Raw genomic sequence first — 15,775 nt, 5'->3', positions numbered from 1 at the left:
GTTTTCAGGGTCACTCGTACACTTAATAAAAAAAAAAACCTAGGGTGCTGTTTGGCAAGTTTTTTAAAAAGATCTTTCAAATAGCTCAGGTCAAAAGATGTATTGAGATTTTGGGGTCTTATTTTTAAATTGGCAAGTGGCTCGATCTACTGAGCTTTTAAAAACATATTTAAAGGCTGTTTATCACGTTTATCACACAAAAAGACCAAAAAATACTTCATTTGAAGCTTTTCAAAACTGAGCATTTTTAGTTTGTTTCACGTCTCTCCATGCATGAATCTTCTGGTCTAACCAGATTTTGGTTACCAAACTGAAAAAGACCAATTTTTTGTCTTTTAAACTTACCAAAACCCAAAAAACTGCATAGAAAGACTTGCCAAATGCCACCTTAGCTGTGCCATATGTGTACCAAGTGCATGCTTAAGAAAACCTAGTTTTCTATCCTTTGGGATATGTAGGAGACCACATCTGCGCCCCACAGAGGGTGCCCCACAAATGCTCTACTGCATATCCCAACCATGTATTGGGAACATCTCCCACTGACAACTTGGAAGATGTTCCCAATGCACACTGAGATGTGCATGTGGGGCACCCTCTGTGAGGCGCAGACGTGAATTCATCACGTAAATCGAGGATTTTGTTCTGGTTACGGAGAAAAGAAAAAAATGGAACTGAAACCATTTCCTGAAATCACAACCAGAATTGGAACACCTTACATGATGCAACAGTGCTTTAGAATGTTAAGACAAAGCACAATATTAGTCAACCAGCCTAACTAGAAATAAATGAATTCTTAGCACAGGTCATTACATCCTTCCTCATATACGTTAGGTTGCAAAGTTCAAGCTGAAAGCTGAAATGATTCAAACTACTTTACTGAACCAGAAAATTAACTTCACCACATATGGAGGACCATCCTCTCTTCAACAAAGTTGTCATTGGGCCAATAATTACCGCTTGACGAAGGTAAGATCTTGGGCGTAATGGACAAGTAATGAATCATCTCGTCATAAAGCAGACGATGAGGGTTCATATATTTGGCGGGAAATAAAATTATTTATGATACATCCCAAGTTCGGCTTCAGTCAGGACATTCGAGCAGCCTTTACTGCCATGCATTGAGAATATCTCCATAATTATGTGCTTTATTTCATGGGAAGATATTCTTATTGCATGGTTGCAAAAAATCCGTTAGAACAGTGTGGGGACAAGGCCCATAATGATAGTACTGCCATTGAAATCTTAAACTCATCCTTGAGCTCCCTTACACAGAACAGCAGTGGAGAAATTAATCTGTAAGGCTGCATTCGATTGCACTGTTTCATTTGCACTGGTATAAATACATGGGAATGCAAATAAGCTTACTGTAAATTCTGTTTGCTTTAACATCGGAGTCGATCTTGTTTTTGTTTATCTCTGAAAAGTAAAATACGAAGTACAATGGTGTGGTCTTACCTTCTTTTTAAGAGAATGGAGGTTAAAGGAAGGTTATTTTTTTGGAAATGAGGTAAGAAGCAAGATGTAGTCCCGACTTAATGTGAGAGAGAATTGAGGTAGGAGGAAGGTGATGCAAATTTTGTATCAACTTTTAAAATGCAAAATTTATACTGCTAATGAGATAAAATCATAAAACACAAATTTTATTAGGTAGGAGTGCAAATCATTGTCATTATAAAAAACAAATTGATGCAAAACGGAACTGGGTGCAAAATTTGCATTTGGTTCAGGTTTGCACTACAAGTCTACAACCAAATGCAGCCTAACAGCCAAATCGGAACACGATTGCCTCAGAGGCGGTGACATCATCCTAGGACAAAGTTTCTGATGTTGCTTACTATGTATCCATACATACAAAATGAACAGAATCTTGTTCCAAATGAAAGGAACCGATATATGGGCGAGTTGTGATAATGCACAAATTTCCATGTTTTGAGAATCCAATTTGAAGTAAATCTGGGAAGAGGCTGATAGATACGGTTTCATGCCAGTAAGGCAGTAACACAGCTTTAAGGCTGGCCAGGATGTGGAAGCTGATCATACATCCTTTGAGAACTAAGATCTCCAATGACTCACTCTAAATGATGCAGATATCCATACTAAACCATGTTATCCCGTGCATACATCATCCCATGATATCTCAGAATGTTGTTCTATTGTGGCGCAAAACAAAAAAGGTAATTCTGTTATTCTCATCTATTCAAAGGAAAACACAAAAGCAAATCTAAAAAACTCGATTGGCATTGGAGTTTTTCACTATCACCAAATCAGACATGGTTTTAAGATGATTTTTCTTGAAATATATTACTCCAAATTCCGCAAGTCTATAGATCATGCCCACCAACTTTCTCTATTTCTATATCATGTTATGGTACATAAGAGCTTTTGGAAGAGTGCTTTTGTTCAGCTAAGATCATGGAAACATTCCTTCCATAAACTCATCAAAGTTTTCATCATTGATTTTTCGATTATCTGTTGAAGTTGAAGCTTTCTTTCCTGCCCATATAATAAAGAAGTATTTCTCTCAAAGTTAGGCAGAGACACGGGAGATGAGCTGCAAAAGCAGTAACCATGGTCTGCAAGTATTCTACATCCTACAAATCAGGCCTCATTCGAAGCAAGAATGGTGAATTTGAGAAAACAGTTTCAAACTTTGTCAGAAACGACTATTGAGATGGAAGCATGCTCATAAGATTAATTAGAATAAATTGTTAAGTGACCTCATAAAATACTTCGATGCATTGAGAAGCCATTTTTCAATTATTAGCATATAACTAAAAAGAGAGAGTCAGAATACATTATGAACATTGTAGCAGCAGATTCAACTTCTATAGAGTAATAATTCACAAAATACTCAAGGATAACAATATATCATTTTTTACCACCCCACAAGCTAATACCAAGATCTGAACAATAAACTCAGTTTCTTAGTTGATTTCCATCCATACCACTATTCAAATGGTTCAAGAGAATGACCAATCAAAAAAAGGGTTCAAAAGAATGGAAAGATATCATTAGGGATGAAACTACTATATGATGTAACCCGTGTAAAAATTTATGAACATGATAAGCATTTTAAACCATTTGATAACAGCTGGAGTGGTTGAACTGAAAAGTTTATTGCTTTGTCTTTTAGTGAATATGTTTTTTAAGGAGGATTCTGGTCTCTTTAATGGCTGATATTTTATTTTTTAATAATTTTATTCACTAAAAGATAAAGCAATAAGGCATTCAGTTCAGCAACCTAAGCAGTTATCAAATAGCCCTAGCTGCACTCCTTTTATACCATTCCCAAACTATGTTCTTCACATACACTCAGAATTGTAGTGAAACCGAAAAAAGATAAAGCCCATCAAAACAACAAAGACTGAAGGGACTTAAAAATTACAGCTTAACTATCAAAAAATGGGGCTTTTCCTATTTATTATTTTAACCGAGTTCTGTTTAACCCTTATTTTGCTAGCCTATTACCCATACTGTTTGCTGACCTTGGATACCATCTCTAATTTGTTCAGTTCCAAAGCCAGCTGTTTGACCTCCCTCATGATAATGTTTATATTTCCAAGGGTCTGGATAGTTCCTTCTCAACCAACCTACAATTACATGTGAATCCCCTTCTAGAACTGCCAATATTTCTGCTTGAGTTGAACTACCAAAACCAATAGGTTCCAGATAACAATGTTGGTTGGAGTCACCTTGTTCATTATCATCATCATCTAACCTTTGTCCCAAATATATGGGGCTGGCTATATGAATCCCTGTTTCACCATTGCATTCTTTTCAGTGCCATATCCATCATTAAATTTTGGGTGCTTAAAAAATTTCTTAATACTTCTACCCAAATTCTTTTTGATCTGCCCCTAGCTCTTTAGACACTTCCACATGTAACAGATCACTTCTTCTAACTGGTGCTGTAGAAGAACACAAAGAATTAGAAAGAACGAACCTGGATAGTTTACAATGTATTCCACTTGGTCTTCTTATATATTAAACAACTAAATGGAAATCAAACAAAGAGCCTGGACTGTGCATTAGACTCGAATAGATTGTTCTTCCCCTTATCAGTATATAATAGGTTTTTGTGGTCTCTTCCATAAAGCGGAACATATGCTTCCTGCATATACAATTATACATAGTGCTCTGCCATGTAAAATTACCAACTTTTCAGGCTTCTAGAATGACTTAGACCTTCTTCAGCTCCTTCACCACACCAGGTAACATTCTTTAGATAAATAATCAAGGCATGAAGAGGGCCCCAAAACCAAAAGGGGCCTTGAAAGTGTACTATCCAAGATAGAGTACCATGTAAATACAAAGTTGATTTGGTTAAGACCACTAAAGACCTGCACCACCAGAACTCCATCCATAAAAAGGCTGTAATGCATCCTCATCAACATCATGAACCTTCCTAAACCTTAAAAAATCCCTTCATTTCCTTCCTTCCAAAACCATCCATCAAATAGCAAAAGGTACTACGTTCCAAAGAAAGGAACACCTACAACCCATCAAAGATTGAGGATGGCTTCACAGATCAGGAACCCAACTCCAAGGGCTCTGAAAAGGGGAACATTAAAATTCCCATGAGACAAAGTGATGTAGCAAAAATGAGAAGTGATGTAACCGTTTCTGGTCACGTACCATTTTTTGTGATGTATAAATTTTTTTGTCTAAGTACCTCATTATTTGACCCGATGGTGACGTGCCTTGGTGATGAGCTACTTGGTGGCGAACTCCCTGGTGGAGAACTGCCTGGTGGCGAGCTCCCTGGTGGAGAGCTACTTAGTGACGAACTGCCTGGTGGCGAGCTCCCTGGTGGTGAACTGCCTAGTGGCGAACTGCCTGGTGGCGAGCTCCCTAGTGGACTCATCATTTTACCTGCTCCTAGGTGGCTTGCAACTCAGAGGATGGTGGATCTCCCTGGTGCAACGCAACCCGACTACCCTCTGCATGAGGTGATTTCCTCTCCTTTGTAGGCGGCGGGAGCTGAGGGACCTGCGAGAACTGAATCAGAGGACCTGGGGGTATTTTCCCAGCGGGGACTCTCCGACGCTTAAGTTAGCACTCTGATTGTAGAGAGCTTTGAAGATGATATTGAAGAAACGAGAGAGCTAGAGAGCAAGGATTACCTCCATTTTTTCCATCCTCCCCCCCCCCCCCCTTTGGGGGGTGAGATCTTTATATACCGGAGTCCTCGCGGGTTAGGTGGGTGAAAAGCCTCCAAACGGTAAGACTCGTCACATCTCGTCAGAACCGGGGTACGGTGATGAATTCCTCGAGGTTGTCAGGCTGGCGCTTGTGTCAAGCGGCCAGGTTAGCGCCTGGGCCAGGTTGTCAAGTCGGTGCCTGCGTCAGTCGGCGGGTCAGTGTCTGGGCCAGGTTGTCAGGTCGGCGCCTGCGTCAGTCGGCGGGTCGGTGTCTGGGCTAGGTTGTCAGGCAGGAGATCTTCCTGTGATACGCCAAACTATTCTTCTGTACCGAGCTACCCTACAAGTGGCGAGCTGCCTGGGGGAGCTATGCCGAGCTGCTTGTGGCGAGCTCTGCTGAGCTGCCTGGCTCCTTGGCGAGCTCTTTGGTGAGCTATCGAGCTCCTTGGTGAGCTACCGAGCTCGTGGGGTATGCATACCGAGTTTATCGGTGGGCGTCTTATGGGCGACTAGGTCGGCCAGGTCGGATCATGTGCTAGGCTGATCCAGGTCACGCGCAGGTCGCGCCAGGTCGCGCAGGCCGCACCAGGCCACGCGCAGGCCGCGAAGGGAGTAGATTTCTTTTGGCTCGTAAGTCGACGAGCTAGTAAGTGCTGATCCAATTCCTTAGGCTTTGGGAGCTGCCTGTATATGGCGAGTTGCCAGTAAGGCGAGGGGGTCTCCGCCAGTTCAGTAGTGTAGCCCTTTGGCTCTGGGCAATTTATAGTTCACTTTTGCTGATTTTGATCCTACTGAAGCAACTGGATATTTAGCAATAGTGTGGCCCGTAGGCTTTGGGAGTGACTCGTAGTCTACTCTTCTTTGACTTTTGCCCGTGCCGGAGAGGCAACCGGGTCTTAAGCAGTAATGTGAACTGTAGACTTTGGGAGTGACTCGTAGTCTACTCTTTTTTTACTTTGCCCGTGCTGGAGAGGCGACCGGGTCTTAAGCAGTAATGTGGCCCGTAGGCTTTGCCTGTGAGGTGTCGAGCTGTGACTGTGCTGCATCAGCTTCGTAATGCCGGTCACCCACTCCTACAAGAAGCTACTAGGAGCTCGACCTTCGGGGGTAGCACAACTAACTTTAAGTCGCCAACTCACACGGGAGCCTTGAAAGGCTCGACCGGTAAGGGCGCCTATGTAGTCTGTTGGCCGCCAACTCCCGCGGAAGCCACGAAGAGCTCATCTTTGTAGGAGGGACCTTGCGGAGAGGACTGATGAGGCATTATCTGAATTGAAAGTAAGGTTGGTAGAGCTACTTAGTCTGTTAGCTCCCTGCATAGTCTTTGAGTTCATAAAGAATGTAAACTATAAAGCGAAAGATTGAATTTCTAAAAAGTGAGGACTTAGCTTTGGTAAGATGAGAACTTAGCTTTTGTAGGATGAGAACTTAGCTTTTTGTAGCGTGTTCCCACAGACGACGCCAATTGATGTAACCGTTTCTGGTCACGTACCATTTTTTGTGATGCATAAATTCTTTTGATAAGTACCTCGTTATTTGACCCGGTGGTGATGTGCCTTGGTGATGAGCTACTTGGTGGCGAACTCCCTGGTGGAGAACTGCCTGGTGGCGAGCTCCCTGGTGGAGAGCTACTTAGTGACGAATTGCCTGGTGGCAAACTACCTGGTGGCGAACTGCCTGGTGGCGAACTCCCTGATGGACTCGTCATTTGACCTGCTCTTAGGCAGCCTGCAACTCAGAGGATGGTGGAGCTCCTTGGTGCAGCGCAACCCGACTACCCTCTGCATGAGGTGATTTCTTCTCCTTTGTAGGCGGCGAGAGCTGAGCGACCTGCGAGAACATCCTTTTTTCCCTCCTCTTTGTAGACGGCGGGAGCTGAGGGACCGTGAGAACTGAATCAGAGGACCCGGGGGTATTTTCCCTGCGGGGACTCTCAGACACTTAAGTTAGCACTCTGATTGTAGAGAGCTTTGAAGATGATATTGGAGAAACGAGAGAGCTAGAGAGCAGGGATTACCTCCACTTTTTCCATCCTCCCAACCCTTTGGGGGGTGAGGTCTTTATATACCGGAGTCCTCGTGGGTTAGGTGGGTGAAAAGCCTCCAAACGGTAAGACTCGTCACATCCCGTCAGAACCAGGGTACGGTGGTGAACTCGAGGTCGTCAGTCTGGCGCTTGTGTCAGGCGGCCAGGTCGGCGCCTGGGCCAGGTTGTCAAGTCGGCACCTGCGTCAATCGGTGGGTCGGTGTCTGGGCCAGGTTGTCAGGTCGGCATCTGCGTCACTCGGCGGGTCGGTGTCTGGGCCAGGTTGTCAGGCAGATCTTCCTGCGATACGCCAAACTACTCTTCTGTACCGAGCTACCCTACAAGTGGCGAGCTACCCGGGGGAGCTATGCCGAGCTGCTTGGCTCCTTGGCGAGCTCTTTGGTGAGGTACCGAGCTCCTTGGCGAGCTGCCGAGCTCGTGGGGTATGCATGCCGAGTTTATCGGTGGGCGTCTTATGGGCAGCTAGGTCAGCCAGGTCGGATCATGTGCTAAGCTGATCCAGGTCGGCCAAGTCGCGCCAGGCCGCGCTAGGCCGCGCCAGGCAGCGCGTAGGCCGTTTGTAGGTCGCGCCAGGCTGCGCAGGCCGCGTGCAGGCTACGCCAAGTCGCGCCAGGCCACGCCAGGCCGGCTAGACCGGTGCCCGGGTGGGACTCCAACTTGGTAAGTTGTTGCCCGGGTGTTTGCCTAGTTGTCACAAGGTGCCACGTGTCGCAATTTCATTGGAGGGCCAAATCTGCCCTCATCAAGAAGGATAGTTCACCAATTCCACCGATCTAAATAAATAGGACAAAAAATGCTAACACCACTCTAATTGCCCTTCCAAAATCAGATTCTTGGTTATACTTTACAAAACAATTTCATAATCTTAACATGCTACTTTTATGCCACCGTTCAACAATAACCTACTTTCTACACATTTCAGAGATTTTAAAATTATACATTTTTTCAATGACAATTGTAATGTTTACCTGGAAAAAGATAGAAAGCACAAATTTAGACAACAACTGCCTTATACATGTACCTGGCACTGACATTCTCAGAAATTTCATCAGTGGCTATGGTCTATGTGGCTTCTCCTACCTATGCCTCATCTTCAAGGCATAAAACACCATGAATAGGAAGTCATCAAAACAGAAAATGAATGGGTGTTAAAACCTTCTAGAATGTTCCACCTTTGCAAGTGCAACAAAAGAAAACCATTTTCAACTTCAACAAAGTCCGATATCCACCCCCATAAGAATTAAGAAGATTATGAACATGGCCTAGTACCTTGCAAACTTTCTTCATTAAAGATGCTTAATGCAACCATATAATAGTTTACAAAGAAAATTAACATATGAAAAATAAAGTCAAAAAATAACAGAAGCTAATATCATTTGAAGTGAACTTGGATAAAATAAGCAGGAGATAGAAACAACGCAAAAGGTCGAGAAAAATAGCTAATCAATAATAGGAATTGCTTACACCAAAATAAAAAGCAGAAGTATAAATGGTAGTAAGATGGAACCTTTTCTCCTATTATTTTTTGTTTCATACTCATCATCTGAATCACCATCGACTTTTGTTCTTTCCCTATAAAAACCCCTAAAAGTCAGCTCCTACAATAGAACATAAAAGCCTGCAAGCCTTCATTGCTTTCATCTATAACAAAAGATAACAGTAGGAGTAAAAAATACTCCAGTTAATACCTCTTTCTATTGAGTTTTTCTTTCTCTTTTCTTTCAAATTGCTCTTCTTTCCATTTTTTGTACACAAGCTTCTCTGCACATCTACAGATTTTCTCACCCAAAAGTATGCCATTAGTGCATAGCAAAAGCATATATTATGGAATTAATAAGAGACAGTAAAATTGAAGATCATCGAGCAAGCAACTTAATACAACATGCCATTCATAGCGGAATTGAAGACTTCTGTAGCATCCCTTGTATTGATTCCAACCATTACATTTATGATGCAAGGTAGGTGTTAGAGAAAAGAAATAGAAAATTGGGGGGGGGGGTTGCTGCATTTGATGACTCCAATTAGTACAATGTAGAAATGAAAGATAAGTAGGCCTAGGGGTGTCAGATAAAATAAACAAAGGTTGCCTCCATTAATAACGCCTAGATCCCAACCAACTGAAAAGCAGGGAGGCATGACGCGAATAGAGACAATCTTCCACATTCTCAGAATTTCCGAAAGTAGGACATGGGAGCAAGCCATTAAACACTCCAGCCTTAAATGATTTAGCAATTGACCAGATTTGATCGTTAAATGAGAGAGAGAGAGAGGGATAGATATTTCAAATGAATTTGGTCTTGCCTTCATCCTCCTGCTAATTATTTCTCAGGTAAACTGTTACAAGTTACAATTCATTGCAGAGCTGTTACATTCTTTTAACAACACTGCCGCTTGGTCTAACTGCTTGCTGACTTGGCTTTCTTCTCTTGTAAACCTGATACACAGGCTGGCTATTCCCAGACATAGGTCATGGCTCACCACAGGTCTTGGTGCTAACATGCTCTCAGTCCGTGATTTAGTTTTACATGTGATAGAAAGCATGTCTATGTTTTATTGGAGGGTCATAAAAGTGTTGTGACCAAGGGAACATATCAAAACAAAATCACCCAGGCATGCATTCACTGGGTGATTTGGTTTTCAATATGATTTGTTGGAGTGATGCCAAAGCGTTGTGAACATTTGAATTCATCATTCCACATGTTAGGCTACCTTGGAAGTTATAAATTATCAAAATAATGTAGTAGACCCTAGAGGTTGTCTCTATTTTTTCATAAGATACTGGATTGTTCTTGTATCAGTTGAGATAGCAACAAGCATACACTCGCTGCGTGATTTGGTCTTCATTTGATTGATAACATATATGAGTATTATTGAAGGGTTGCAAGAATGTTCGTGACCATGTGAACTCACCAAAATCAAATCACCCAGGCAGGAACTCACTGGGTGGTTTTACATTTGATAGACCATATGAGCTCACCGGAAGAGTTGTGGCCATGTAAACCCATCACTCCACATATTAGGCTATGTTGGTATTTATTGATTGTCATACTACAAAAGTATACCCTATAGATAGTCTCTATTTTTTCATATGATAGCAAGTTGTTCTTGAATCATTCGGGGGTAGCAAGAAAGTATTTTGACAATGTTAACTTATCAAAATCAAATCATCAAGGCATGCACTCACTGGGTGAATTGGTTTCCCATATGATGTATGTGAATGCATCCCTCCATATGTTAGGCTACATTAGTATATCTTGATTGTCATGGTAAACTAGTAGACCTACAGGTAGTCTATTTTTTCGTATGATAGCAGGTTCTTGTATCATTTGGGGCAGTAACATCAGGCATGCACTCACTTGATTGATAACATGTCTGTATTTCGTTGGAGGGTTGCAACATTGTGACCATATGAACCCAATCCAAATCACCCAGACATACACTCACGGGGTGATTTTTTCTTTTTTTCATTTGATCAGTGGCATGCCCATGTTTATTGGAGGACTGCAAGAGAGTGTAGTGACCATGTGAACTCATCTCTCCACATATTAGGCTACTTTGGTATTTATTGTCATAGTAAGGTAGTATAGTAGACCCTTGTGATAGTTTACTTTTTCATATGATAATGGCTTATTCTTATCATTTGGGGTAGCTAGCAACATAGGCCTGTACTCACTAGGTGGTTTGGTTTTCCATTTGATAGATTGCATGTTTGTGTTTTCTCGAGGAGTCACAACAAAATGCAGTGACCATGTAAACTAAGCACTCCACATGGTAGGCTGCCTCGGTATTTCTTGATTGTCATAGTAAGCAAGGTTTAGAATGTCGGTCATCCAAATATAGGAAACATGTCAGGAATGTGGGAAATATCATATGGAAATATTGTAAAAATTATACATGGTGGAAACATGGCTCTAAAAGATCAACCAAATAGTCTATTACACAAACAAAAACTAATGTTTAACTGCAAGTTTGAAATGAATATCAAGTTGGCTCAAATCATGAAAGTTAGCTGGGAAATAACATTACTACTCTACATCATAGTTGTCAAGGCGACGCCTAGGCAACAAAGCACCCTTTGAGGCTCACCTCACCTAATCGCCAAGCAGTTTTTTACTTTGTACTATAATATACTTTTTTGTTCTTTATTTTTTGAGATTATAATTATAAAATAGACATTATTAAACTACAATAATCACTTTGTGTGTTTATATACTAATTTCTTTTTATTATTTTCTTACATTTTAGGGTTTAATCAACACAAACATTGCTAAATGTTGTATTGAACCCTCAAAGACTTCAACACCTGTATTGCTAAATGCTAAATGCTGTCTTCTTCTTCTTCTTCTCATGAATATGTTGATTTTCTATAAGTTAATACGAACTTTATACTTTTCTTATGAATAATTATAAAGGAAATATGATTACGGTACCTAGGGAACTACCCTAGGATCTATGTTTTTTACATAAAAAAAAATCCATTGCCAAGGCGACTAGGCAACAAGGTGCTTTCCTATCACCTAGCCTCGCCTTGGTGCCCTGAAAAACTATGTTCTCCATATCTACAATATTGCCACCAACTTATGTTATAATATTGCCCCTTGTACTCTACATAGTCTTGGTAGTGTTCAGTGTTCACTAGGGAATATGTCGATTCTAGTAAAATTTCATGTCACTATCCATGGAAATAGAAACATGTCATGATAATATTAGGAAATTTAGGGACATTTTAAACAATGATAGTAAGGTAGTAGACCCTAGAGGTAGCCTCTATTTTTCCATATGACAGGTGGTTCTTGTTGTTTTATCATTTAGGATACTAACAGTAGGCAAGTATCGGCTAGGTGATTTGATTTTTCATTCGATTAGCATGTCCTAGATTAATTGGATTGCCACAAGAAAGTCTTGTGACCATGTGAACTCATTGCTCCACATGTTAGGATACATTGTATTTATTGATTATTAGTAGTGTTTTAAAAGGCGTGGGAGGCGTATGCCTTGAGGCGCACCTCCAGGTGAGGCGCTCCCAAAACACCCTAGGGCGTATGCCAGAGGTGCTGACACCTTTGAGGCATATGCCTCAGGTGCAAGAGGCTTACACCTCGTGATTTTTTTCATGAGGCATGCTAGAGGCATACACCTCATGCACACCTCATATAAAATGAGTGAAAAAAAAAAGAAAAAAAAAGGAAAGGAAAGGAAAAGAAAAAGAAAGAAAGAGAAGAAAAAAAAAAGAGAAAAGGAAAGGGAAGGGAAGAAAAGATAAGGGGAAAGAAAGTGGTCTGCCCTCGGCCCCTTCAGTTGGCGGCTTCAGTTCCCCGACCCCCTTTTTTAAGACCCCCCTTTCAACTAGTGTTGTGCATCTTTATTATTCCTAATATAAAAGATTTTTATTAAAAGTAAAGAAAAAATGAGATCCCCCTTCCTTTTCTTCCTTCTTCCTCTTGACCCTCCTCTCCTCTACGCCTCTAGGTAGTGAACGCCTCACACCATGTCTCTGTGTTTTAAAACATTTTTATTAAAACATTTTATAGGGGTGCAAGTCAAGCTGGGTTGGATCGGGTTGAGGTCAACCCTAACCTGACCCAAGTTGTTGAACCCCTAACCCTAAAACTTTGGATTAGGATCAGCCTGGGCTCAGGTTGGTCCAACTTCTCTCTTCCTTTTGTCAAATGTGCTTATTTCCTAGATTCTTAAGTGTTCATGTTACTCAATACTAGCATTATTATGTGTAAAACAACATGGTTATCATGTTTTAGGAAAAAAAATTGCCTTCAAACATAAATACATAGATATACACATTTATGGATGTATACATGCATGAATAGAAAATACACATAAACATAAGTACTGACAAGCATAAATACGTATTTATATAACATTTATACATGCAAATATGAAGTTAAAACAGATTTGGGTTGGTCAAGGCCTCAACCTTAATCCAAAATATGCAGCCCGAATTTAGGGTAGTAACAGTAGGCACACACTCACTACATTATTTGGTTTTCCATTTGATTTGTAGTGTGTATATGTTTTATTGAAGGATCACAAGAAAGTGTTATGACCATGTGAACTAATCAAAACCAACTCACCCAGACATGAATCATTGGGTGATTTAATTTTCTATATAATTGATAGCATGTTGGTGTTTTATTGAATAATTGCAAGAAAGCATTTTGACCATGTGAATTCATATCTAGAGTAAGGTAGTAGACCCTAGTGGTAGTCTTTATTTTTTTTCATTTGATAGCGTGTTTTTCTTGTACCATTTGGAATAGCAACAGCAAGCATGAACTCACTAGATGATTTGGTATTTCATTTGATCGATAGCATGATTATATTTTATTGGGGAGTCACAGGAAAGTGGTATGACCATTTGAATTCATTGCTCCACATGTTAAGCTACCTTGGTATTTCTTGATTTTCATAGTAAGATAGTAGACCCAACAGGTACTCTCTAGTTTTTCATACGATAGCATGTTTTTCTTGTAACACTTGGGGTAGCAACAGCAAGCATACACTCATTGGATCATTTGGTTTTTCATTTGATTGATAGCATGCCTGTGTTTTATTCAATGGTTGCAAGAAAGTGTTGTGGTCATGTGAACTCATCACTTCACATGTAGGGAGGATGCCTTGGTATTTCTTGATAGTCAATAAAAGTGTTGTGGTCATGTTCGTGCACATTTGGGGTAGTAACAGCAAGCATGCAGTCACTGGGTGATTTGGCATTTAATTTGATTGATAGCATATTTGTGTTTATTGGGGAGTTACAATAATGTGTTGTGAGTTGTGACCATGTGAACTCACCACTCCACATGTTAGGCTTCCTTGGCATTTCTTGATTGCCATAATAAGGTATTGGACCCTGGAGTTAGTCCCTATTTTTTCATATGATTGCATGCTGTTCTTGTATCATTTGGGGTAGTGACAGTAGGCATGGACTCACTGGGCTTTTTTTTTTTTTTTAACAGTGACCCACTGGGCATAATTATCACACAAGGACCATTAGATTATTAACAGTTCAGTCTAAGGCTGTCATCTATTTATATAGCATCTCTAACTATATTTTACCGAATCACAAATTTCAAAATTATCACAACCTTGACAGGTACCCACTCACCTCTCACATGCTACCAATTTCACAAGGGCCTGCTTGTTTTCACCTGCTTCAAAGTAGGAAAAGTTAACCTGCAAAAGTAGTGGAAAGATGAAATGCAAAGATAAAGCTCTCATTCAAATTAAAATACAAGCAGATTAAGATAGATATCTTTGCACAAGAGGGAGATGTCATTAAGTTTAATTTTCTACCAACAACTAATGAACATACATATATATGCATGGTTTTTCCGGCAAAGGCTTTTTTGTTTTGACATGTCACTAGCCCTCCTCTCACAAAGAATGTTTTAATACATATTTTGATTCAAATTAAAAAAAAAAAAAACTATGAAAACGAGTAAAGTGGACATAGAAAAGATACAATTCAAATTTCCTAACAAATTAGGAGGCCAGACCAAATCATTCATATAAGAACCAAATCTAATGTTAATTTCTTATTCAAATTCATATAAAAAAGCAATGCTATCTCCCACATTGATTCATTAATTTTACTATTGATAATTAATCTTTTAAATTTTCTCCACACCATGTAGATTTGAATCATGTGAGGAAGAGATCAAGATTATCAAGGAGGTCAATAGCTTTACTGATTTCTGAAGGAAGCAAAGGACTTGGTGGAGAAGACACCTTCTGTGATGAAAAGGCAGGTGCAAAGAAGGAATGGAAGCAGATAATTGAGAAGATGAAGGTTGTCGTTACCAAAATGGCAGTGCAATAAAAAGCTGAACTAATTATGGATATTAGATTTTGCTAAATATGTTTTTGGTTTTGAAACTCACAATGTTCCCTTTTTTCTCAATTATGTCCAGGATAGAAAGAATTGGGATTTCTTTATTTTGTTTTTTCTACATACATTGTCATTTAAAAGTCAAGGATGCTCAACATGCAAATATTTATGCACATTCAGATCCTTCTAGTTGGGTTTTCAATTGAGGAATCTATCATTGGTAATGCTCATTATCTTTTGTTTCGCTTAGCCCTTAAAAACTGAGGCAATTTGATTAACTAGGGCTTCTTGGTAAGGGTGTAAGCTGTCTATTAAAGACCTAGCACCATCTTGTAGGCATGAGCATCCTCTTTGAAGGTGGTACTGCATCAAAGGTGTAGACAAGGCAAAATCAATACTACTTGGGTGGAGTTTGGGAGAGATTATTTGAAAAATAAGTGCCTATTCTAATAACTGCAAATGAGTGTTTGGTGAAAAAGCACTTATTTCAAACAGGGGTAGTATAGGTATTTTCAAAATGACATGGCAGGCCAAGACAGACCAGAAAGGAAGCAAGCACTTAAAAAAGGGCCCAAAATTTGGGCTTCTCATATTAGGGCTTACTTTCCAAACGCAAATAAGCGCATATTGGTGTGGTCCCGGCCCAAAATAAGTGTTTATTTAAAAAAACACTTATTTTTAAGCACTCCCAAATTTAGCCTTAATCAGTTAATCAGTTGTCCATATTATGTTGAAGGCAGGCAAA

At 40.2% G+C, this 15,775-nt stretch overlaps 1 protein-coding gene across 3 annotated transcripts in view; it reads right to left on the bottom strand.

Moving 5' to 3' along the window:
• Positions 1–2,220: 2,220 nt before the first annotated feature.
• LOC148844828 (folate-sensitive fragile site protein) overlaps positions 2,221–15,775 on the bottom strand; it is a 71,547-nt gene continuing 57,992 nt past the window's right edge. For 2 of the 3 annotated variants that reach the window (XM_088953776.1, XM_088953779.1), the window contains 4 exons: positions 14,308–14,375; positions 8,876–8,956; positions 8,695–8,759; positions 2,221–2,591 (listed from right to left, as the gene is read on the bottom strand). In XM_088953776.1, coding sequence (XP_088809902.1) covers positions 2,401–2,591; positions 8,695–8,759; positions 8,876–8,956; positions 14,308–14,375 — 405 coding nt within the window. In that variant the 3' untranslated portion in view covers positions 2,221–2,400. The remainder of the gene's footprint in view (positions 2,592–8,694; positions 8,760–8,875; positions 8,957–14,307; positions 14,376–15,775) is intronic. The other variant, XM_088953777.1, reaches the window with a different exon arrangement.

The sequence above is a fragment of the Nelumbo lutea genome, chromosome 7, assembly GCF_056320005.1.
Source record: "Nelumbo lutea isolate HS-2025 chromosome 7, American lotus-T2T, whole genome shotgun sequence".
NCBI lineage: Eukaryota > Viridiplantae > Streptophyta > Magnoliopsida > Proteales > Nelumbonaceae > Nelumbo > Nelumbo lutea.
Note: the sequence above shows the minus strand (reverse complement) of the source record. Positions and strands in the feature narration are given on the sequence as shown.